General features: G+C 40.1%; 1 protein-coding gene across 1 annotated transcript in view; it reads right to left on the bottom strand.

The window, feature by feature from the left end:
* Aspm (abnormal spindle microtubule assembly) overlaps positions 1-25,876 on the bottom strand; it is a 44,448-nt gene that overhangs the window by 9,624 nt on the left and 8,948 nt on the right. The window contains exons 7-19 of the mRNA XM_021168094.2: positions 24,767-24,834; positions 21,063-21,204; positions 20,380-20,510; positions 19,630-19,805; positions 18,553-18,698; positions 18,378-18,463; positions 17,335-17,556; positions 15,407-15,614; positions 15,172-15,314; positions 14,776-14,904; positions 12,288-12,482; positions 3,441-7,262; positions 2,099-2,265 (exon numbers count right to left, since the gene is read on the bottom strand). Of these exons, the coding sequence (XP_021023753.1) occupies positions 2,099-2,265; positions 3,441-7,262; positions 12,288-12,482; positions 14,776-14,904; positions 15,172-15,314; positions 15,407-15,614; positions 17,335-17,556; positions 18,378-18,463; positions 18,553-18,698; positions 19,630-19,805; positions 20,380-20,510; positions 21,063-21,204; positions 24,767-24,834 (5,635 nt within the window). The remainder of the gene's footprint in view (positions 1-2,098; positions 2,266-3,440; positions 7,263-12,287; positions 12,483-14,775; positions 14,905-15,171; positions 15,315-15,406; positions 15,615-17,334; positions 17,557-18,377; positions 18,464-18,552; positions 18,699-19,629; positions 19,806-20,379; positions 20,511-21,062; positions 21,205-24,766; positions 24,835-25,876) is intronic.

Genomic DNA, 25,876 nt, shown 5'->3' with positions numbered 1-25,876 from the left:
TGGCTGTCCTGGAACTCACTTTGTAGACCAGGCTGGCCTCGAACTCAGAAATCCACCTGCCTCTGCCTCCCGAGTGCTGGGATTAAAGGCTTGCGCCACCACGCCCGGCTTAAAGTCTTTTTACAATTAAAAGTCCCTTTACTGTGGGCTCCACTAAAATACTTTCTTCCTTCAAGAGGGAATAATATCAAGGCACAGTCACAATCAAAAGCAAAATCAAACTCCAACCGTCCAATGTCTGGGATCTTAATGGCTTGCTTCCCCTGCTTGTTCTTTCTACTTTCTTATAGAACCCAAGACTACCAGCCCAGGAATGGTACCACCCACTCACGATCTTCTGGGCTCCTCCAAGGGCTTGGTCACTTCTCCAGCTCTTTGTAGCACACACCTTGTCTTCTAGGCTCCAGCTGCCTGTACTCTATCTAGTGCTACTGTTGTTCTTGGTGGTCATCTCATGGTACTGGCATTTCCAAAACACTGCTGTCTTCCCTTGTAACTAGGCTTCACCAATAGCCCCTCAACGAAGTACAACTTTGGCTATCTCTGGAACACAGCCTCTTTGTGCTCTCAGAAAACACTTCAGGGATGCTGGTCTCTTCCTAATCACCGCTAATTTCTTAGCTCCAACTTACTAATAGTCCCAGTAATGCAAAGTTTTTGATTTAGTAGTTCTGGTATCTTGTTAATCACAGCTGATTCTTCAGCCCCAGCTAACCAAAATCACAGAATCTTCACAATCAAACCAACATGGCCCTGATAAGAGTCTTTAATCTTCCCTCTGAAATTTCACAAGCCAGGCCTCCATCTTCTGCACTTTTCTCAACATGATCTTCCAAGCGCCTACAGAACAGCCCACAGAGTTCTTAACCAGTGGCTCTTCTAGCTCAAAGTTCCAAAGTCCTTCTACAGTCCTCCACAAAACATAGTCGGGTTGTCACAGGAATACCCCACTATTCTGGTACCAATTAGTCTTAGTCAGGGCTTCTATTCCTGCACAAACATCATGACCAAGAAACAAGTTGGGGAGGAAAGGGTTTTTTTATTCAGCTTACACTTCCACACTGCTGGTCATCCCAAAGAATTCAAGACTGGAACTCAAGCAGGTCAGGAAGCAGGAACTGATTGATACAGAGGCCATGGAGGGATGTTACTTACTGGCTTGCTCAGCTTCCTTTCTTACAGAACCCAAGGCTATCAGCCCAGGGATGGTCCCACCCACAAGGGCCCCCCCCCCCACTTGATCACTAATTGAGAAAATGCCTGACAGTTGGATCTCATGGAGGCATTTCCTCAACTGAAGCGCCTTTCTCTGTGATAACTCCAGCCTGTGTCAAGTTGACACACAAAACCAACCAGTAAAGTGAATTTTAAGCAATCACTGATAAAAAATATTCAATTATTGTTGAAAGCTCATCAACTATGGATTTATAAAAATCCTTACACTAAGGCATTAAAGAAAATAAAAGGACAGCTAGTGAAACTTTATGAACATTTTTGAAACTTTATCATTAAAGATAAAGTAGATAGAAAATAAAACACAGTATAACAAAAACAAAACCCAGACTTCTCAGTCAGCAAGGTGTCTGCTGTGCAGGCATAAGGACCTAAGTTCAGATCCTAGGTGCCCATGTACAAGCACTATGGTGTGGAGACAGGCAGATTCAGAGCTTGCTGGGTTCACTCTAGCTAACTCCTGAGTTCAGTGAAAAACCTTGCCTTGAACACTAAGTAGACAGTGATAACCTATGTCTCTCCTTCTCACTCATACAGACTACCCACAAAAAATAAAAGAAAATTGTTACCAGTAGTGAAATCAACAAAGAAAGTGAAAATGAATACTAAACCAGTTTATTCACTTTCCTTCTGTCATCCCTTTGGTTCTGAATAACTCACATACATACTTTTTACTAAATTATGTTACCAAAGCTATATTTTATACATATATAAAAACTAAGCCCATTAACAGAGAATGAATACAAACGCACATACACACAATTTTAAAACCATATAAATGGAACCCAGCAGTAACTTGAAAGGAAATAAGCAGTGCTGGTACTTTAGCTGAGAGCCTTCCACTTCCACAGTTGTAATACATCACCTCCTTCTCGCCAGCTTCGTAGAGAGGTGACCTTCAATAATGTTAGCAGCTTTCAATAAAGTGAGATATCTCCTGTGCGCTCTCCAACGCCTATACCAAGCTTGAATCCTGCAGGCAGCTTCCACTTTGGATAAGTATTTCTTAGCTTTATATTTTCTACATCCAGCCTATATCGAGCATAGAAATATAAGGTTACAATAATGGTCTACAATTGCAAGTGACAAAGATCTTATGCAATTATTGTTATAGTAATTGTAATAGTTAATATGCAATTAATGGACACAAAGCATTAATTGTAAATGTCAAGTTGGTTTCTGCTCTAGCAGACTGACCAAGAGCCTTCTGACAACTATGTAATTACAACAGTGTATGTGTAGTAACCACTTCATCACACATACTGTGCCACAGCACAGCCCAATAAGAAGTTTAAAACTAAGCTATGCAGAATTTGTTGAAAACAGCTAGATGCCCACTGTCCTCAATGTGTCCAAAAGAACAGAAGTAAAATAAATCCTACTTTCTGGAGAGAAAAAGCAACAGCTTCCTCTCCACATTCATTGGTCATCTGCCTGAAGCCGGAGTTTGAAAGGACAGCCATGTCTCATTTTGGAAACCTGGTGATTGTGACAACTATAACTTATTCAACTAAAATTTTAAAAATGATTAATTGTTATAATAATAAAATATACAAATTATGGACCAGAGAAATTAAATAACAGTTGATACACAGTTCAAGTGATACAAGTTCTGACCTAGTTAATTGTGAAATGGAATACTCCCCAAACCCTCTAATTGTATAAAATAGGATTCAGTTGACTTTTCACGAGATTAGTTTGGCTAATGCTACATGACATATTCTAACTAAACTCTAAAGCACCCGCTGATTCATAGTCTCTGGAATTGGAGCACACTTCCTGCTCTCTCCTAATCCTTGGCTGGCTGATGCCAAATTCCTCAGTTTTCTTCTTTCCTAGGACCCTGTAGACTTTGCTCAATACCCTTGTGGTCTTATGGTCTCCAGATCCACGTCTTAGACTCTCTTCTTTCTATACATCCTTCCACAAGGTTCGGTTATCAGTATGTGATTAAAAATATACAAATCAATCTAAAAAACGGACTGCTCTTCCGAGCTGCAGAGTCTGTGAGGGTGGTGCTTCACCCTGAGCTTATCACCATGGCAATCCCCTTCTATCTGTGTATCTGCTGGATTGCTAATTTTTTATTTCCTCTATAAAACCACCACATCACAAACATGTATTTCTTTGCTCAATAAACAGCTCTGGCATATGCAATTGGCAGTGACTAGTGTGGCAGCCAGGTGCAGGTGTGGCATATTACTTACCTGGAAGCCTCTCTCAGCCTCCATCAGCCTCCTTGCTTTAAAGGCTCTAAAATGCTTCTGTATAATCATGGCGGCCTCATGCTGCTGCTGACCTTGTTTTGCAGTGTTTAAACCCTGAAAATGCATCTGAATAAGAGGTGTTTCTTCCTTACACACATAGAGCAGATCTTGCCGTCTCTTATTTGCTCTGTATGTTTTTTGTATTACCTTTGCTGCCCACCGAAGCTGCTGGTAGAAGCAATGCTGCCTATACATCCTGTATGTGCTTTGTATTATGACAGCAGCACTGTGTTGTTCTTCTTCACTGAGTTTTTCTTTTTGTAATTTCATAGTTCTGTATGTTCGATAACGCTGCTGAATTCTAATTGAGGCACATTTCCAAATGTGAAATGCAACGTAAGTTCTGTGCATTCTAAAAGTAGCCTGGATGAGAGCTGCAGCCCTGTGCATTTCTTGTAACTTCTTTTGTACCACCAGTCTTCGATAAGAGGACTGTATGGTAATGGCTGCCTTTCGTAACTGCAAGAATTGGTGCAATTTATGCTTGGCATAAAGGGTGGCTCGGAATTTCCTCTGCACAAATATAGCAGCTTTTCTGAGAGCAATGAATCGTCTCCTTACTATAAAAGCTCTAAATTTACTCTGAATAAGGGTTGCAGAAGAATGCATAGTCTTCAGATGACTTCGGGTTTTCATCCCCCTAAAGGCAGCCTGAAGGATTACAGCAGCATGCTTTTGCCTGAGGAAAAGCTGCGTCTGCAGTTCTGCAGCTGTGTGTACTTGGTATTGCCTTTGGATCACAACTGAGGCCCGCTTCAAATGCTGGTACCTCATATAGGCTCTGTGCATCCGGAAAGTGGCCTGAATCACAGTAGCAGCCCTGTGCATCTTTTGCACCCTCTTCCTTACCACCCATCCTCTGTATGATGACTGGATCTTTATAACTGCCTTTTCCAACAGTAACTGTTGTCGGGAATACTTGGCATAAAGTCTTGCACGGTACTGTCTCTGAATCCAAATGGCAGTTTTTCTGAGGGAAAGGAACTTCCTTCTCATCATGAGAGTCCTGAATCTCCTCTGAATGAGAGTAGCAGCCAGGTGCATAGCTTTTAAGTGTCTCCTAGTTCTCAGTCCCCTAAAGGCAGCCTGGATGAGGATTACAGAACACCTTAGTCTGCTGTACCTCTGAAACTCAGCGCTTCCTTCTTTCACTGCTCGGTATCTCTGCTGCACCATGGTTGCCGCCTTCCTCAACCTACGAAAGTAAGTTTGCTGCCTGTGTCCCCTAAAATGTGACTGAATGAGTGTTGCTGCGAAATTCATCTTTCTTACAGTCCGCCTCACTCTTGCTCCTCTGACTCCAGCTTGAAGGGTTTTAATAGCCTTCAAAGTCCTCAGGTACTTCTCATGCTGAATTTTACCTAGATAATATGCTCTGTATCTCACCTGAATTACAAGAGCTGCTGTTCTCATCTTGAGGTACCTTACTCTCGACTGACGCATCTTAAACATGGCTTTAATAAGTGTGGCTGCCATGTGCATGTGCTGAATGCGTCTCCTCACTCTAATGCCTCTATACGCAGCCTGGACTTTAATTGCTGCCCTCCTTAAGTTAAGGTATTCCTGATGCTGCTGGGTTGTAATTTTAATATTCTGGTACCATCTCTGAATTACAATAGCTGAAGTTCTATAGGTCGTGTACTTCTTTTGTGTTCTGTAGGCTCTAAATTTAGACTGTATAGTGACCGCTGCTTTGTGGCATTCAGCTACCCACTTTCTCACTTTCATACCACGGTAAGCTGACTGTAAAATTACTACAGCTGCTTTTGTTTTCAAGTATAAGTGGCGCTGTTCTTTTCCAACTTTGTAAGCCCTATAGCACACCTGAATCTGAAGAGCAGCGGTTTTCATGATGCTCCACTTCCTGCGCTGAACGTGCATCCTGTAATATGACTGTATGAGGGCAGCGCATTGATGCTGCCGTGCAATCTGTCTTCTCAGCATCTTTCCCTTCCATGCAGCCTGAAACACCAGAGCTGCATGACGGAGCTGGATGTACTCCAAGTGCTGCCTCTTCCCTGCAGCCCGTGCCCTCACATGCTGCTGGATGACTACTGCAGCTGCTCTTAGTAGTTTATACTGTTGCTGGGCCACAGCCATTCTAAACGTAGACTGGATCTTCACTGCAGCCTCATGTTGCCTCCTGAGCTGCTGCCGAACCTGCCAGCCACGGTAGGCAGACTGGAGGCAAACCACAGCCTCTCTTGTCCTTAGAAATTGAATTCTCATGTCATAAGCAACCTTGTGTGCCCTGTACCATCTCTGAATCTTCACAGCGGACTGAAGCATAGTCTGGTATTTCATCCTCTGACTGTGGCCTCTAAAAACCCTCTGAATTGTAACAGCAGCCGTAGACTGCTGCTTGATTTGCCGGCGTACTTTGCAGCCTCTGTAAGCTGCCTGCAAACAAATAGCTGCTCCTTTGACCTGCAAGAAGTTCTTCCTTTGACTGATTTGTGCTCTGTAGGCACAGTAGAAACTCTGAATGACAAGAGCCGCCTTGCACATCTTCAGGTAGCGCTGCCTCGCTGTTCTCATTCTGAAATAAGACTGTAGAGAAATGGCAGCTTTACGTTGCAACCTCAACTGCTTTCTGACCTGGCATCCTCTAAAGTATGACTGCAGTTTGATACAGGATTCACGCACCTGTATGTACTCTTTTCTCTTTTGTGAGGCCAGTTTTTGGGAACGGTACCACCGCTGGATAAACAGTGCAGCTGCTCTTATTTGTAAATACTGCTTCCGTGATTGTTTCATTTTGACAATTGACTGCAGCTTTATTGTGGCATTTCTGAAGTTCTGAAATGTCTTCCTACATATGTAAGCCCGATAATATGATTGAATCTTTATAACGGATGCTAAAGCATGGCGAAATGCTTTTCTGGCTTGCATCCCTCTACATGCAGACTGTAGAACAATGACTGAAGACCTTGTTTTCTGATAAGATGCTAGAACCCTCCTGGCTGAAATGGAAGCTCGGAAATGAGTCTGAATTATAATGGCTGCTTTCTTTATCTTCTTATATTTCTGTAGTTGTTGGTATTTTCTTATGTGTGCTTGCAACTTAATAACCATCTTTTTAAGGTTTAAAAATCTATCTCTTTCCTGTCTCATTCTCCAAAAGGACTGAAGAACACGGGCAGCTCCAATCTGCAACCTGTATGAACGGCGAGCCTTCATCCCCCTGAATGCAGCCTGCAGTCGAATGGTGGCAGCTCGTTTCTGCAAATAGTCAGCGCGTGCTAGCTTCCCCTTCTGATATGCCCTGTAGTGTTTCTGGAGAGTCAGGATGGCATCTTTTCTTCTTTTATATAACTTTTGGGCTTGAAAGCACCGAACTCTTCTCTGGATGACAACAACACAAGACCTAATATAAATGTATTTCTGCAATTCCCTGTGCATTCTGTACCAGGACTGTATCACAACAGCGGATCTTTCTCGTATTTGTTTCCTGAGATGCCATTCTCTAAAAGCTCGCTGCAATGTTACTGCAGCTTTGGTTTGTAACTGCAGCTTGCGTAGCTTCCACCTTCTGAACATAAACTGGATTACAAGGGATGAGGATTTCAGCTTCCTAAATCTTTGCTGATCTCGTTTTCCACTTAAATAGGCGCGCCAATGCCTCTGAATTGTAACTGTGGCCCAAAGATATCGTTTGTAAGATGTAAGAGCAATTTTCATTCTTATCCTAGACTGAAGGATGACTGAATAGTGCTTCAACCTCAGAAACCGTTTTCTGGTGGAATATCTTCTCCAATAAGCCTGAAAGAAAACAAAGTGAAATACACATAGCTTTCGAAGTTAACACTTGAAAATGCTCATTCATCTAGCATTCTGCTTTAAAATAACCACACTATGAGCTGGAGAGATGGCTCAGTCACCCAAATCCAAAGGACCCGGGTTTGGATCTCAGTACGACATCAGACAGTTCACAATGTTCCAAATTTTAAAATGTTCCAAAAGGAAAGGAAAAAAATGTGCTGAACAGTTACATAATACTTAAATATTAAAGGTGATTACTCCTGAGGAGTAGACATTGTAAGAGGAACTTCTGGTAGTCCAGAGATGTTAAATACACTGGATGATGTAAAAAATGCAAATACCATGCAATTTCATAACAATCTTGCTCTTAACACAGAATTTGGGAGTCTGTCAGGAACTCAAACGAATTCTCTGAGTATGAGACATACAGGTGACTGCATATCAAGTTGAAGTGAATAGGGCTGTAAGCCTCAAGCTGATGCATTCATGATTCCACTGTCTAGACACCTGACAGAAAGTAATACCTAGACTAAAAAATTCAACTGTGTTAACACCCAAACTCCAAGTTGTTCAATGAGGAAGTGCACAAGCAAATTAAATAAACAGGTGGTTCTCATAAGAAAATAAATTGCCAATAAATATATCCTCAACTATGAGGAAAATTAAAAGCTTTAGATAAGTTGTGTTAAATTTAGAACACTTAGGTTAGGTAGCTAAGGGACACGGGGAAGAAAGAACAAAACAGTCATAATTAAAGGAGAAATAACAACTTTGCATAAAAAAAAAACCAAGCTGAAAGAATTCATGATCACTAAGTCACCACTATACAAGATACCTACAGGAATGTTTCAGACTGAAGAGAAAGATAAAGTCATCCAGGAAGCTGTGGGATAGAATAAGTCATGCTAGAACAGAAGATAAGCAAAGGAGAGATAGGAATACACCAAGCACCACAAAGCTATCTAACTGGCAAGAATTACCACAGACCTCTGAATAACAACCTTGGATATTAATGCTCTTAATTCCCCAATCAAAAACCAAAGTCTAGGAGACTGAATCCATTTCCTTGCTGCCTCTAAAAGCTACACCTTACCACTAAAGATCAATATTATCTGAGGGTAAAAGGAAGAGCAAAGTAATTTTAAGGAAATGAAAATAGAAAACAAGCAAATATGCATCCATCCTCTGACAAGGCAGATATATTACAGTTCTAAATTTATATTCAATAAACACACTTGTACCTAATTTCTCAAAACAAGCTCTACTAGATATAAAAATATGAATTAGTCCCAAACACAGTAATAGTAGGTGACCTCGGTATCACACTCTCACTAAGAGAGGGTATTCTGATAATATATACATCAGATGAACATAACAGACATATACAAACATTCTAAACCAAGCACACAGAGCATTCATGTTTCTCAACAGTCCCTAGAACTTTCTCGAAAATACATCATATATTAGGACACGAATATAGTAAATTGAAATAACTCTTTATATTCTGTCTAACTATAATTGAACAAAGAAATCAATAGCAAGAAAAACTGCAGAATGTATATAAACTAAAAGAGACTGCATTACCATTTGATGAATGAATGGGTGCTGTACAGCTATTTCTTCTAAAAATCCCCTCCTGAAGGGAGACTAGTTAAGAATCCAAAAGTAAATAAAACTCACAAATCTCAGGAAGCTCTTGAAAATTACAAGATTGACAAAGGAGCTCTCCCTGAGGTTATATAAGCGATAATCTCTAGGACAAGGAGATTTGTCTTCCATGTGGTGTAGTGAGCTCCAGGAATTCAGGTTCATGGTAGGGGGGAAGATTTTTTATGCAGTACCTTCAAGCCACCCATATTCTTTAAGTACCAAGTTACCCATATGGCTATAAACTCAATGTTGCTTTAACCTAGACTAGGGTGGGATCATATTTACATCTAGTTTTGTTACACTATCTGGGGTGAGTAGACATTTGCTTGGCAAAAAAAAAAAAAAAAAAAAAAATCACACAATAAGGGGTCACTGAAGAAATTAAGGAAGTTAAGTTTGAAGGTGTGGGGGACAACCTGGGGAGGTGTGAAAGGGAAATAATGATAGAAGAAAATACTTAACATACAGATAGAATTGTTCTCCAATAACTGGAGAAAAGGTAGATGGGTATTCTAGGCTCAATGAAAATTAAAAGATGAGATAAACAATTTAAGCAGATCTCTAACAATCAACAACATAAAAACGATTTTTTAAAAACAAATTTGGGATTACAGAGAAGGCTCGGGGGTTAAGAGCACTTGTTACCATTACAGAGGACCTGGTTTGTGTTCCAAGCAACCACATGGTAGCACACAACTGTCCATAACTTAATTCCAAGGAATCTGATGTCATCCATGGACACCAGGCACACCCAACTAAACATTTATCTTCTAGTTCTATAAGTTCATTACAAGTTTGGCATGGTTTGGCCAAGAGAAAGATCATCTGCCTAGTGCTTCATTAGTTTTGAGGATCTGTATAGATAAACCAGTCAATACTTTATTTTCTGTCCTTGCACCTACAATAATTTGTTCATTCCCAGTTTATTCCCTTTAGTTTATCAGAGAGAGGTCTCACAACAAACCTAGAAGGAATGTTTTCCCTCGTCATAAATTTGTTCCAAGCCTGTGCTCTTATCCTTGTGTAATTATCCTGTGACACATAAAGGTTTACAGAGCCTTATTTGCTGCCTTTTTGAGGGCTGGAAATAACTTGTATATATTTAGAAATTCTATAAATCATTATCAGGAATTATGAAATCATCATTGCGAGATGATTTCATTGATCTGCAGAAAATCTGCCCAATAGGGTGGGCTAATGTCCAAGAATCATTAGACTATGTAATAATGATAGGAAAGGCATATCAACAACAAGAAGCAATCCTAAGATGAGATCTCTGAAGGCCCTGCAGTTCAGAATTTACCCATTGAAGCCATGCAAAATGATGGGCCATCTCCAGAAAAGTCACTTGTTAGTTTTAGCCTCCTCTAGATAGCTCCTGACACTCATGGTCAGAGAGAAGACATGGTATATATAGTGCCAGCAATGTTCTAATAACTGGACTATAAAGTGTTTATTATATTATCAATAAAATGCAAACTAAAACTGTTCTGGATGTTAGTATATATCAAAGTTACTAAGAAACTTTCTAAGTATTTACATTAGTGTAAAATTATATGCGATGTTATGCTGTCCTGTACTCTGGCAATATATCCTAAAAATGAAATGCAACCACCTGACTGCTACCCCTAAACATCCACAGCTGAAAAGGGATGTTAGCATGGCATCAGTCAGCATGGCGCACAGGGCTCTGGCAGGCTTTGCCCTTCTCCAATTCCCTGTCTTGCTCAAAACCTGCTAGATTACATTCCTAAAGCTAGCCACCAAGGCCTATTCCTTTATTTGGCCACTTGCTCCACCTGAGGCTGACTCTCAAGTACTGAAGTCCAGCAATCAAAAGGCTCCTTTTGTCTGCCCTAATTAACATGCCCAAATAAATTAAACACCTCATCCTAACACAGGGTTTCCCCCTTTACCTTTAAAAACTGCCATTTGCCTATGTCTCCTCTCTGTCCTCAGGACAAATATCTCTCCCCTGCCCCCTCCCTATTCTCCCCTTCTCTTTAGTCCTCTTAGTTATTTGTCCCTCCAGGGCAAATACATTTCCTTTGTGTTGAGAGCTTGGTCTTTGGGTGTTTTGTGCCTACAGGGATCCTTCAAGTGCTACTTCCAGGTAAACAGGATGCAGACCTGGTCACACTGAAAGGCACATTCAGATAGCCTTTACATGAATATCAAATGTCCATCCACAACAGAATGAAAACTAAGCAGTAACTTACTCAACACTCCTAATCCTCTCAAACGCAATAATGGTAAAAGAAGAGTTTATAGAAATCTGAGCTCAAAAAAGGACACAACTAATTTAAAAGGCTTTTAAAAGATGCATATGAAAAAGCTGTGATTAGTATAAAACAGCCAAAGGTAGCCTGGGGCTGGGGTAGAAAAGTTAACTAACTCTGTGAAGTGGCTTATAAGAGGCTGGTCATATTCTATCCCACAGAAAGGAGATAGTTGCATGGGTGTTCATCTTGTGAGAAAACACCAGGCTCTATAATATCATTGAACACAATTTCCCATGTGTAATATTTTATTTTGAAAGTGATTTAAAGTGAGATAATTTATTAGACTAATCTAGCATTTTGAGTAGACAGAATCAAAGCTTTTACATTTCTATAAGAGATACATTTATAGGGTAAAGCTTCAATGATATTTACAGGGCATGAACTGAAATAGCACACCTCATTAATGTTAGAATTCATTATAAAAATGAATTGATAACCACCCGTGGAACACTTTTGTCTTTAAAAGTAAACAACATTGGCATTCTGTTCACCAGTGATGACCACTATTTCTGAGATAAAGCAAAGAAGATAGAGAGGAAAATGTCCTTTGCTCAGAGGAGAAGGATCCAAAGTAAAGGAGCACAGACTAGCCTGGTGCACCAGCACCTCCCATGGTGTAGAGATTACCAAAGCGCTAATGTAAAACACATCAGCAAGGGGCACACAGCTTCCGCTGAGTCTCAGCCTTATGCTATCCTCAGCAGCAGACAGCAAGGAGGTAGAAGCCCAAGCACTTGGCAGACGGGAGATGCCTGAGGGAAAGAGCAAGTGTCTGACTGAATCTGCAAACACTTTCCTTGTCACTGTTCCCTAAACAATACAACCTGACTAGGATCCACACAGCACTTGCATAGTACCAGGTCCTATAAGAAGCTTTAATGATTTAAAGTATATGGAGAGTGCATACAAGTTATATGAAAATGCATCCAGATCTGGATATCTACACGGGGTTCCATGATTAATTCCCCCCCCCCACCCCCCCATGCACCAAGGAACAACAGTATTGGTCACGGAAAATTATATCACATATTTCCTTCTTTGCTATAATAGGCATACAATTTTTAAGTCTAAATTTCATTCCAGAATATCATACCTGAATGAGCAATGCTGATTTATTTTGAAGTTTTGCCAGTTTTTCATTTTTCAGCATCAGCAACTTCCTTTGCGCTGAGACTCTTCGCCAGCATTTCTGAATGACCAGAGCTGCACTGACTTTTTTTTGCAATCTTCGTCTACTTAGAAAATTGAGAACAACTGACTGAATAACTCTAGCAGCTTTGTCTCTTTCCTTTAATGAGGAAAATAAGAACAGAACTGTGTTAACAACCACTTTGTCTCTTTATTCTTTGTAAAATAGTCAATTTCTACACATTAAGTATATTAGCAATTTATCCTGCAAAAAAACCCTCCCTTCCTCTAGGCTTACGTTCATCCTGGGACTCATCAAAAAGGCAAGTGATTAGAAGAACCAAGCATCCTAAGAACTGAACTAAGATAAAATACAGACATCTTTGGTCTATCACAAATCACCTGCAGAGAAAAACAGGATTAACTCTAATACGATTCTGACGTGGACCCAGAGCTCTCATAGGAAAGCTGTATGCATGGCATGCAAAATGCTTTGCAGTATAAGGCAGTCTTGCTTTGTTACAATTTGAGCAAAGCAATACACAAATAGGAGAAACAAGATACCCCTCCCTTCATTATAGATCAAGAGGAACAGGAGACACACTCTGCACTATGAGAACCAGAGTTGAGAGGAGAAGCTGTGTATCCTGGGACAGAAGCCAGCATTGTGCCCACCCCCATTTGTATTCCTTTAGAGAGTGACTACTATGGCCACCAAATATTTCCTATCTCACAGTTCATAGGGGATCAGTTAAATCTCATTAAAACAATGACTAGATGCAGCACTTATGACCTGCGCTAACGGAGGCAGAGTCACAGGACTTGTCAGTCCGTAGGCAGGCAACAGCCAGCATCTCACAGGCTGTTCCTGTGCTCACCCTGCTGTATTCTACTCAACCTGAGTTGAGTGGTGGAAAGAACAACATACAGCTTGACAGACACCCTTTATGTTACTGACTGGAGCATCCTACATGGAAGGGGGCTCTACACATCAGTGGGTGCTGTCTGCACAGAAGAAGCCACAATGCATGAGAACTAGGGAACCACCGATCAAACTGTCATTCAAGAACATGAAAAAGGCAATCAGTAGATTAAAACAATTACCAAGGAACAGGAAAGGCCACATAGTAGGCCACAGCACTGAGGAATAAATAATAATCTAGACCACTGTAACCTTAGCAGAGAGGAAGTTTGCCTACCAAAGTGGTCAGGCCATCACACCACATTTCAGTGTCTCTTCTAAGCACTTCTTTGTAAGTAGTTCAGCTAGAAGTGAGTGCACCACTAGAAATAATGGTAATTGATAAAAGAGATTTTAGAAGTGATTGAGCTCAGAAATACAGAATGTTTGGGTCAGAATTAAAAAGACCAAGGGCATCTTGGATGAAAGAGACTGAAGTGAAATGAAACTTAGCTCAACTGCAAGATCCGCTTCACTTCATGCAACTAAAATCCACAATTTTACCTGTCATTAGATAAGGTGTTGACAGAGGGAGGGAAATGCACTCCAAGAATTATCAAGACAATTCCCCTAAGCTAAAGCTACTGTGTTCACTTCTGCAACTACTGGCCATTCTCTAAGCCATGACATTATTTTAATGCCATACCTATGATTCTATGATTGAGTTACCAGTTACTTTTATTTTCCCCATAAATAGACCAAATACTGTGATTTAATTTAATTTAGAGTTTGTGTCTACTTATGGATAGGAAAAAAACAACATGCAGAACTTACCAGGGGACCAAGGAAATGTTGTCTACCTGCCATTTCACTGCCACAGGGCCTGAGTGACTCTATTATCAATGGAGGGTTTATACTAATTATAACAATAGCATCAAAGCAAAATCTAAAAGCTGGAAGGGTACCTCAGCATAATCCTTATCAGCCTAGCAGCTCAGGAAATGCGTATGAGGATCTAGAGAGGGTGCTGCATATGTTCCCACTTAGAAAGACACAGATGGATGCCATCATTGCCACGGAAGAGTGGGAACACTGCCAGCAGGAGCAACAAGCAGGGACCAGATTATCCGATAAAATGTAACCAGAACTGTAACAAGTCCTTTTAAATTAGCCGTTTGTGATGGCTCATGTTGGTTGTCAACATGACTGAATCTGAGAGTCAGCACAAGATCCCACGGCCTCAAGCCTGAGCAGCACCAAGGCACAGGCAGTCAAAGCACTCCTGAGACATCACGGGACCATTCCTGATCTCTGGAGGCAGGGTGGCCTGCAGTAGAAATCAATAGGAAAAATCTTCACACACTCACAAGAAGTTCTCTCTGGCCTACAGCAGATTATGGGGAGTGTTGACAGAATGGAAGATACATCAGTATACCATATTTATATCTCTGCATCCCCAAACTAGATGTAATTGATACTTTTATCTCAACCATCTCTATTCGTAAAATTCATTGGAATCCTGTGAGATACTGTTCTCATTTTCCACAATTACCTGATGGTATTTCAGATCTCTTTTTAGTTTATATTTTCTCCATGTTGTCTGTATAAGTCGAGCAGCTCTTATTTCTTTACGGAGATCCAAAAGCCTTGCACAGAGAAATGACAAATAGGTGATAACCACCTAAGGAAATACAGAAGAGGAAAGCAGAGGGTCAGAAGGGAACCGTCTCTCCCTATCATCCTCCAGGCTGCATGAAGGACACTGTCAGCCACGTGTGGTGGCTCACACCTTTAATCCCAGCCTTCAGGAGGCAGAGGCAGGCTAATCTCTGACTTTGAGGCCAAACTAATCAACAGAGAGCAAATTCCAAGACAGCCAAGACTACACAGACAAACCCTGTCTCAAAAAGCAAAACAAGGAGCTATTATGAAGAAGTCGTCCACTAACCTTTTCGTCTGGAATTGTATTTGACATGTCTGAATGATGAATCATAGCAGGTATTCCTCCCAGGTCCCTAGCTGCAGATCTCACCAAATGAAAATTTTTCTTCTCGTTTTCTAGAAGCTCTTTGTACATTTCTGGAGTACTTTCTATTACATACACAAGCGATAAAGACATGATTGTAGCCAAAAATCAAACATGGCAAAGAAGCTGAAGACTTAAACAGACTAAAGGGACTAACCGTGATCAAGTGCTTCAAGAGACAGATCCAGACAACCTCCTTCAGATTCGGATGAAGAATTCAATACCACTGAACCAGTCTGTGCGCAGGCCACAGACTGACTGGTGCGCTGGCATATAGCATCAAAAGGCACATAGCACGGGTGGTAATGGTGGATCAAATAGCATAGCACACGGCCATCTGAGAAAGATACTGTAAAATTCTCCACCTGAGCACAAACATCAGAGAAGCAATCAGTTAGTTAAAAAGTCAGGTTTGATTACAGTATTACTATCCTTTGTTGGACAGCATCTCTCAAAACAGCATTACCCTTCCCAGAACCTGAGAATGACGTTAGTTGAAGAACAGAGACAGACAGGTAGAAACACAGAACACTACATGATGACAAAGGCAGAGACTGAACTAATGCTGCTTCAAGCCAAAAACCAAATAGAACCTAAAGTGGGGCAGGGGAGAACAGCCTTTAGTGAGACTAGGGACTGGCAACTCCTTGCTTTTAGACCTCTGGCTTCTACAACTTTGAGAGAGTAAAACTGTATGTCAAGTCACCTAGCTCACAGTAATGTGTCTGGCAGTCTTTGGAAAACTAAGAATTACAGTCAATCATTATTACAAAATGAACCAGTCTCTTAATGGAAAAATTAGGTTAAGCTCCAAAATTCCCATCAGTCATAAAGGAATTGGCTTATGTGTTTTCAGGATGCAGTGACATTAATCTCACGGCCAACCGCACCAGGACAGACGCCAAAATGAAGCTCACTTAACAAGTCATTAACCTGAAACGAGATGGCTCTTCCTTAGGAATGCTACTGGGTGGTTCAGCGCTACAGTCGAGGATCTTAAACAAGGAAATCAAAGAAAAGCAGAAAACACAGTAAGCACAAACACCATGAACAGGACAGAAAGAAGGCAGTGTCATCAATCAACCTCAGCGGAGGACGGGCCTCAACACTTGCAGTGAGCAAGCAGACAAGCTGCGATGATCGAACTCTGAAACAAATGAATTTCAGCCACTTACTGAATTCACAGGTAATAACCAGTCACATCTCTGACCCTTTAGGATTTGATTAAAACATAGAAGGCCACCATTATAGCTAACAATGTGTCTAGTGTCGATGTCTTTGAGGTGTAACAACTTATGATATTCCCAGTAACATGCAATGTGTACTACTGACCTTCTTTATTCCTTATTAGGGAGTTTATATGTATGTGGGAACATTTGTAAAGTATTTGTACTTAAAAGTTCATATCATATAGAAAGTATCACCCTAACAAACTATCATAAAGACCCAGTCAAGGTCTGTTACTCCTTTCTAAATGATATTTCTTTGAATATTACAATAGAGTAAGATTAGGATTTCCACACCCCGATTTTATGTAGCATCAGCATTTAAAATTTTTCTTTAATTTGGACAAATTAAATGTGGACAAATGTTTTACACACACACACACACACACACACACACACATATATATCATTGTAGCCTATTCAGTCACTCCTTCTCTCTTACTATCTTTATTCCTCCCTCTTTACAGCGCCCTTCTGATTTCATGTCAAATGTGTGTGAATATATGTAAATATATGGATGTATATAAGTAAATATATTGTTGTTATGTGTATTTAAATCTACATTTAGTATAGGAGAGAGGACAGATAATATTTGTCTTTTCTCAAAATTTTTAATCTTTCTCAGTGATAAAATATTATTGTGCACTGCTCAATTGATGATTGTCTGTATAACAGGTTCTACAGACTACAAGGTGATACTAATTATTGATAAATAATCTGCAAATAATGAATGTGCATAGTGTCTCTCTGTGTGTGAAAGCATTATAAGTATTAGATATTAAAAAATACATGATTTTATATACTGTTATATTTTAGCAAAGGTTTAAAATATATTAAAAACAAAAGGAAGAAAACTAACCTTTTTATTATAGAAGGCACAAACTGCATTTACCCAATCCATCAACAACTGCACACTCTCACCGTAGCGTTCAAAGTTCCCACTAATCCTTTTGTCTCTTTGCTTATTAGTAATAGCTTGTGAAGGGCATGTTAGTGCAGACATGGCTCTCTTTATACTGTGTGTGTGCTTTAGAAAATCAATTTCTTCCTTTAATTGATCTAAATTAAGGGAAATATCCACCTGAAAAATACAGAAAAGTTAAATACATTTTTGTACATTTTCCATGTTTCATTTTTAACCCACAAAATTTAAGATAACTGTCTCTACAAAAAGAAACTAAAGAAGGAGGATAGCCTAATCAGAAATATTAACAAAATGGGGAGTGGGCTGGCTCAGGCTGTCAAGGGCCTCCTACACAGTCAAGAACACCCGAACACAGATCACCAGCACTTATGGATAAACCGGGTGTGGCATCAAATTATCTAGGGGGACAGAGACAGGTGGATCCTGGGGACTCCCTGGCCAGCCAATCTAGCCAAACCAGTGAGCCATAGCTTCAATAAATGACTTTATCTCAAAGAATAAAGTGGACAGCAACGGAGAAAAAAATACCCATCGCTGCCCTCTTGCCTTTTCACACACCTAAACACACACATACACCACAAACACACAGATTTTTTTCAATCCAACAAAAGCTACCTAAAATGTATATTTTAGCACAAAAATTATATTTTTAATGACAAATAGTATTCACACATAAATGGTAAGAAATGTTTTCCAGTTAAAAATATGAAATTTGGGTCTACATAAGCCTGGGTGTACTTTTAGCACTATTTCTTCTAAGATAGAAACTTCACCTTCCGTTCTTTATGAGGATTTTACTTTGCCAATAGTATAAAAAAGATTTAATTGTAAAACAAAAGCAATTATCACAGTTCGTAGGATAGACTAAAGCTTAGAAAGTGCAACTGACTATTGCTAGTCTTTATTTAAAGTGACTTTAATAATCAGCATTCAAAACTGATTGAAAAAAAAAACAAAACAAGGTAAGCACACAATACCTGGAAAGCAAATGCTATTTTCCAAAGCAACCCAAGGGTTTTCTCTCTGTGCCTGTCCACAATATCCTTAGACAAGATAGTGCTCCCTACAAGTGAAAGGCAGTCCGTTAGGACGGTATGTGCACACATCAAGCTTCAGCAAGGACACGAAGCTTTATTCTGATGCTGGGTTTACCATGCTCATCAGTTAGTGGAACTCCTCGAGACTTGAGAACCTGAAGGACGAGATCAACATTGTGCATCTTTTGAACTCGACTTATTGCAGGGATCCTGAGTTTGTCAGACAGATTCCAGTTCTGTGTGAGAAGCTCCACAGTTCGCCTAACAGCAAAGAAATTTTCCATAAAACTTCCACAATGAAACTTGTATAAGAAAAAGTTCATTTAAATAAAGATACTGCCCACAAAACTCACTTCACTCTAAACACATTAAGGACAAAAGGTCTCCCAGAACCTATTCAAGTTTTGCGTTGCTTCAGTTAGCAAGTAGAATTGTTTCTCATTGTAAGTCTGGAAGTTTGAGGTCTACACATATATAAGAAAGAAAAACACAAGGCATGTGAAAATATGAACAATTTAATAGAGCTCTCTACAGTAAGACAGAGGGTGAGGAGGAAGGAGTACAGGAGGAAACGTCGGGCAGGAATTAAAATATGGCATATTTTACACAACAGGCAAGTACCTGTTTCTCTTAGTTATCAGCAAGTCTCATAACTAGGCATGAACTGCTCCTGATTTTCTATTTTTTTACTGAAGGCACTAAGACTTAGAGGAGTTAAGTAAACCTAGTCCCGTATCTAACAGTACTGACTGAGGGTGAAAGCTGAAACAATGTTGTCAGTTTCCAAGCCAGAGCAGATCACCAGGATGACATCTGAGGATCTACCTAAATCAGACACAGGACAACCAGAAATCCAGCTCCTAGTAGCATCTCTTACTCCCATTCTGTGATGCACAAGTCAGAGGAAGCCACTGATGGCACAGTGTTTTTAGGTCTCAGTGTTTATGCTCTTTGTAACCCTATCCTGAGACATCCAGTGTTCCCACCCACAGACCCCATTCCCATAACAGCAGTGAACACAAAATTGCATGGCAAAACTCATACAATCTCTTTGTCAAAGAGAAAACTAGACATTTTTTAAGCTATAAATTTATTGCATCATTCAAAAAATTAAGTATTAATCCAGGAAAACATGTTTTAAAAAAAATTTTTTTAGTCGATCCCATTAAGTAAATCTTTAGCTTATACTTACACAAGGCGAACCCCACACTGCAAGTCCACTGCAAGATTTGTAACAGCAAAATCAAATTCATCAAGTGGTGTCTGAACGTGGCTCACGGGTAACCCCAAGAAGCTAAGGTGACGAGAAAGGTCACCTTCACCACTGAGGAAATCCCGTGAAAAGGCTAGAAGAAGCTCTTTGCTAGCCTATGGACAAAGAGCAAGTGTGTTTCACGGTTACATATTTTATTTCTGATAACAACAAATCCTTTAAGCAATTCTGTACCTGTAGAAATAATATACGGACTATAAAGAGACTGCCTATAACCAAGGCAAATGCAAACTCCTATTTCCAATTTAAGACCTTATAAAATTTGTTCACAATTAAATACGGAAGCTAGTTTGGTAACAGATAATTTAAAATAGGGAAAAAATTTCTCCCCCAAATTAATTCTATATTAGCATAACCTAGTTCATTCTCAAGTCAAAATTAAGAGTAAAATTAATGGGAAACTGTCATTCAACTAAAATCAGGCATTTTAAATCGGGGGTCTGAGGTCTACAAGTACATTCTAAGAAGATAAATCATGGATAAATTGAGTCCTATGTATGTGTGTGTGTGTGTGGAGAATAAAGAAAATGTCACTATGCAAACTCTCATTCCTGTTCCTCTTCACAATGTCTTCACTGGAAGACAAATGCTTTTTACGATAGAAAACATGCCACCAAAGCAAGAAAAAGTTTGGAATGGAAAATATAAGACATAAAATAAAACTGGTACCTTGAATTCAGCATCTTTACAGAAGAGACAAGGATCATGATCAATAAGTCTGGAAATTTTAGCATGATCAAGGAAACAGATCAACAACAGCAATTTTTTCAATGTGAACTTAGACAAGGCTGCTTCATGACCTTAAAGTACAAACAAAACAAAACAAAAACAAACAAACACACACACACACACACAAAACCAGTTAGTTTATCTATGAAACTAACAAGGGTAACCGTAAGTTAACAAAGCTGGTAGCGAGTACTCCTAAAATCATTGCGTACTTTTCCTTAGTAACTTACGAGTATGAGTCTAGTAAGTATTCTACAGGACAAGGACCATTTGATGACATGTCCAATGCATGGAAGGGACAACACAGTGCTAGCAATGAAATCTGTCTGGTCTCATTCAACAGAGTATTTGATGAACACCCACTGTGATAGGCAAGCATTATCCTAGGTTCTACGTAGTTAGCAGCAAAACAAACACAGTCCCCATCGGACTCAGAGCCTACTGGGGTGAGGCAGTGGGTGGAGATCACAGGAAGAGACTGCGATGGAGGAGAGGGCAAGGAAGGAGAAGAAAAGCTAGTCAAAAGCAGAGGCCTATTGAAATGGATTTGAGAAAGAAAAAGTCAGACCACCAGGGACGATGACAAGCTATATTAGAGTGGTGCAGTATGCAGGGATGCTCACCATCCCGAAACAGGAGAGGAACAGTGGGGTGTCTATATTCAGCTGCTATGTCAGGATTCCAAAGTAAGCGATTCAGAATGAACATGGCCAATCCCGTGACGTCACTGTTGTCTGCCAGAGGGATCAGTTCTCCAAACACTGTCTGCAAAAGAGAAGGCAAGGCAAGGTCAGGATTACACTAACCCTAAGTGGGAGAGGAAGCTGTTGCGGAGAGCAAGCTGCTGTCTTTTAAGAAATAGAAAACAGCACAGGAGTGACCTGGCTGCTATAGAACATCCTTCAACTGTGCACACAACCTGCATGCATGTTTAGTGTGCATGATATACTTCTAAATGTAGACAGACAAACTTACTCAGCTTCTGAGAAACCTCGTTTACATTTTAATTTTTCTTGCTCAGTTAAAGACCAACCACGAATAGGCGCATTGTTCAAAATTTAATCACTGTCTTAAGCAGCATGTTACTAAAATAATCAAAGTTTTATAATAGTTAATGAGAAAGACTATCTATAAACAAGTTGGAAAAAATAACTGAGAAGTATAGGTATGTCCATAAGCAACTATAAATGTGAAATTAGTTTAACATTTACATGCTTATTGATGTTTTTCCAGACATTTACAAGAAAGCTAAAACTATAAACTGTATTCTGTAAACCTATATGGAAAAACAGAGAAAGATGAAAGCAGACAGGTAATAATGTTATCACTGTCAAAAATAGGGACATTTATCTTTCCGTTCTTATGTTTGGCTCTTGAAGCTTTTAGAGTATCCTCAAACATTATGTCCTTTGCAAAATCCTCAGGTCTGGAATAAGATAACGTGTTTTAGGGTTCAGTTCCTGACACCTGCTTTCCCAGTGAAAGGATTATGCATCCCTGCTCACTGCTGCGTTTATGTCATCTCTCCTGTCCCCCAGCAGTGCTTGGACATGTCCCGAGCAACTTAACGTGGATGCTTCTACATGCTTAACATGGACACAAAGTACACGTAAGCAGAGGTTTCCAAAGGGGATTAGGCTGGAGTGAGCACTTCTGGGATGCCGGGCAAAGTGGGGTAACAGTGCTTAAGAGGAGCAATGTTGAAATTCTACTCAAAATCCAGAAAGAATTTTACAAGTTTCAGCATGAAGAAATGATAAATGCTTGAAGAAATAAATGTTAAAGATTAACTAGATAATATGAATGTATTATATATATAACAAATATATATATAATATGTATTATATATTGATCTAATATAGAAATCTATATAGTAATTTAATATATAAAAACATTAACATAGCACCACACGATAGTTCAGAGAATGCAAGCAGGAGCCACTACACCTGACTATCAGTCTATTTTAACTTTAGGTATTTATACATAAATTGGAATATTTATGTAAATATACATAAATCAATCCACTTGGCATTACTATAAGAAGTATTCCATCTGAACACCTATGAAAGTACTTTGCTAACATACTAATATAAATTCAAAGCTTACCCTGACCTAATTTTATTGATGGAATAAAAATAAAAAATTCAAAAATGACTGTACCTGTCATTAAATATAGCAACAAATTATGTACAAAATAAAAAGAACACACAGTAAGTTCCTCTGTAACAATATGCCAATAACTTATAGTGGCCAGCAGAGACCCACAACTGAGCAAAATGCAGAGTGAGACTCTGGGCATTCAGTCCTAAATGGGCTGTCTCCATTAAATCCTTCCATCAGCGTTCAGGAGCTATGCAGCCAGGAACAGATGACTCCAGGGAAACAGTCTTCTAGACACAACAGGATGCCGCACATAAGAACCCGGACACTGGCGCATGCACACAAGTCCAAGCCAGAAAGAGTCCCAGCACTGAGGGAGAAGTGGCCGTGGACTGTCCTCTTTAACACGGAAGCTGTGGGCGATCAATAAGCACGCAGTGGAGTCTCACTGGGTGTGCTGGGCTCTCCGCAGGCCCATGCTCAGGAGCAGTTGGCCAACACACGCAGACATAAAAACGGCATAGCTTTTCAGAGCGCAGTTTGTTTCACTTTGCCCTGTTTAGGCATTGGTTGTCTCGCTGGCCTTTTGCTTATTTTCCTTTGTGTGTATTTTTGGAGCGTGTGTTTCTTGGGGTTTTTGTTGTTGTTTTGTTCATTTGTCTTAAGAGGGAGTGTGAGTAAAGGCACATAAAGTTGGGTGGGTAGGAAGGTGAGAGGAATCTGGGAAGAACTGGGGCTGGGGGTGGGGGGCAAACGTGTTCAAGGTGGTATGAAAATTGTCTTTCAGCCAAAATGTTCTGAAAAGAAGAGTGGTACAGATAGATCTTGAGCGAGACTGATGCCCACCTTTCTGAGGAAGCACCAGATCTCCACAGTGGCTGTACAAGTTTGTACTCCCCCAGCAGTGGAGCAGGGTGCCCTTCGCTCCGCATCCTCACCAGCACGAGCTGTCACCTGTGTTAATGATCTTAGCCACTCAAGACAGGCATAGACGGCATCTCAGAGTCGTTTCCATTTGCCTTTCCCTGATGCTTAAGGGCACTGAACATTAAGTGTTTCTCAGCTGTCTAAGTTTCCTCTATTGAGAGTTCTTTGTTTAGATCTCTACCCCATTCTTAAATGGATTATCTGGCTTGCTGATGTTTAGCTTCTTGAGTTTACAATGTATTTTGTGTATTAGTCTATTATCAGTGTGGAGTCGGTGAAAATCTTTTCCCACTCTGTAGGTTGCCACACCACTGTCACCAGGAGAACAAGGCCCTCTAAAGCAACCAAGAAAAGCCCATGTGAACTCACGGAGACTGAAGCAGCAAGCACAGGGCCTACACAGGTCTATATCAGGTCCTCTGTGTATACACTATAGATTTCAGTTCAGGACTCTCATGGGACCCCTGAGTGTGTGAACCAGTGGGGCTCTGACCCTTGTGCCTGATCTTGGGCTCTTTGCCCTGCTGGTTTACCTTGTCCAACATCGATGTGATGGTTTGGTTTTATCTTATTATATTTTATTTTGTTTTGACATTATGTGCTAGAAGCCTCTTCTTTTCTAATGAGAGACAGAAAGTGAGTGAATTCAAATGGGAGGAGAGAAGAGGCAGAAATGGGAAGATCAGAGGAAGAGAAATCTGTAGCCTGGATATATTGTATGAGAAAAGAATCTATTTTCATTCAATAAAAGGTAAGATCTTCATCATCATCATCCTCATCGTAATAATAATGTGGACCAAAAATTCAAATAAAATAACTCATAAGCAAATTACTTTGAAACAAAATGCTAATAACTTATAAGAATATGATCTATTCATCCAGTTAAGTATTTACTAACTGATCTGATATTCTATGTTGGAAGATGAATCAGGTCAATTAAATAAATTAACTATTCTAAATAAAAACCACATTTTATGAAAGAGTGTATTCTACTGAAACTATGTCATTTTTAAAATGAATGCTGGGGCTGGGGAGATAGCTCAGTTGTCAAGAGCACTTAGTGCTCCTCCTGAGGACCCGGGTTCAATTCCCAGAACCTAAACCAGGAGACTACAACAGCCTGTAATGCCAGCTCCAGGGGAATTGAGCACATCTGGCCTCTGGGCACCTACATTCATGTGCACAGACCCCCAGCACACACACACACACACACACACACACACACACACACACGCACATAATTAGGATAATAAAAACAAATCTTTAAAACAATGAAGTAGTATGAAACCTGGAAACTTACCTCCAGACCAATTCGAAGCCACAGAGGATTATACGACAAGAGCCAATTCAGGACTTTTTGGCGTTGTCCTGAAACATAGGTTTAAAAAAAAATTAAGTATGGATCACTAAACAGAGATAGTAAATACACCTCAACAGAGAATATTAATAAATACCAATTGTAATAAATAAATAAATAAATAAACCTCTACAGTGCAAAACAGAAAAAGTGAGTTATATTTCCTGAACATATGACCCACAATTTTATCTGTGAGATTTTAGCCAGCCAAAGAATGCAGCATCAAATGGGGATGTACAGGAAGGAACTGAAGTCAGCATCTTAATAAGGTAATTACATGTTTTGTGACATCAATATTCCTGACAGCCAGCACAGGCAACCAATCTTAGTCCCTATAACAGATGAATCCATGAACAGACATAGAAACACTGATACACAGACAGACAGATACACACACAGAATATTAATCTATTCTAAAGAAAGGTAAATCCTGCCATTTTCTAATGGCATGGGTGACCCTGAAGGTCATTAAGTAAAATAAGCCAGGCAAAGAGTCAAATTCTGTACAATCTGTCCTGCACATGTCTTCTCAAATAATCATGCCCACTGAAGCAGAGAATGGTGGCTGACTGGGCCAGGAAGATGTTGGCTAAAGCAGAGAGCTTTAGTCATACAAGGTGAGTAAGCTTTGGACAGCTGCTGTATAGAGAGGTGACTATATTTACTAACTTGTCATTATACTTCAGAGCTGGAAATGGATCTTACGTGCCCTATACACACACACACACACAGACACACACAGACACACACACACAGACACACACACACATACACTAATACACTATACACACAGAGACACACACACACACACAGACACACAGACACACACAGACACACACACACACACAGACACACACACACATACAGACACACACACAGACACACACACACACAGACACTAATACACTATACACACACAGACACACACACACATACACACAGACACACACACACACAGACACACACACAGACACACACAGACACACACACAGACACACACACAGACACACACACAGACACACACACACACACAGACACACACACACACAGACA

The sequence above is a fragment of the Mus caroli genome, chromosome 1 (assembly GCF_900094665.2).
Source record: "Mus caroli chromosome 1, CAROLI_EIJ_v1.1, whole genome shotgun sequence".
NCBI classification, from domain to species: Eukaryota; Metazoa; Chordata; class Mammalia; order Rodentia; family Muridae; genus Mus; species Mus caroli.
Note: the sequence above shows the minus strand (reverse complement) of the source record. Positions and strands in the feature narration are given on the sequence as shown.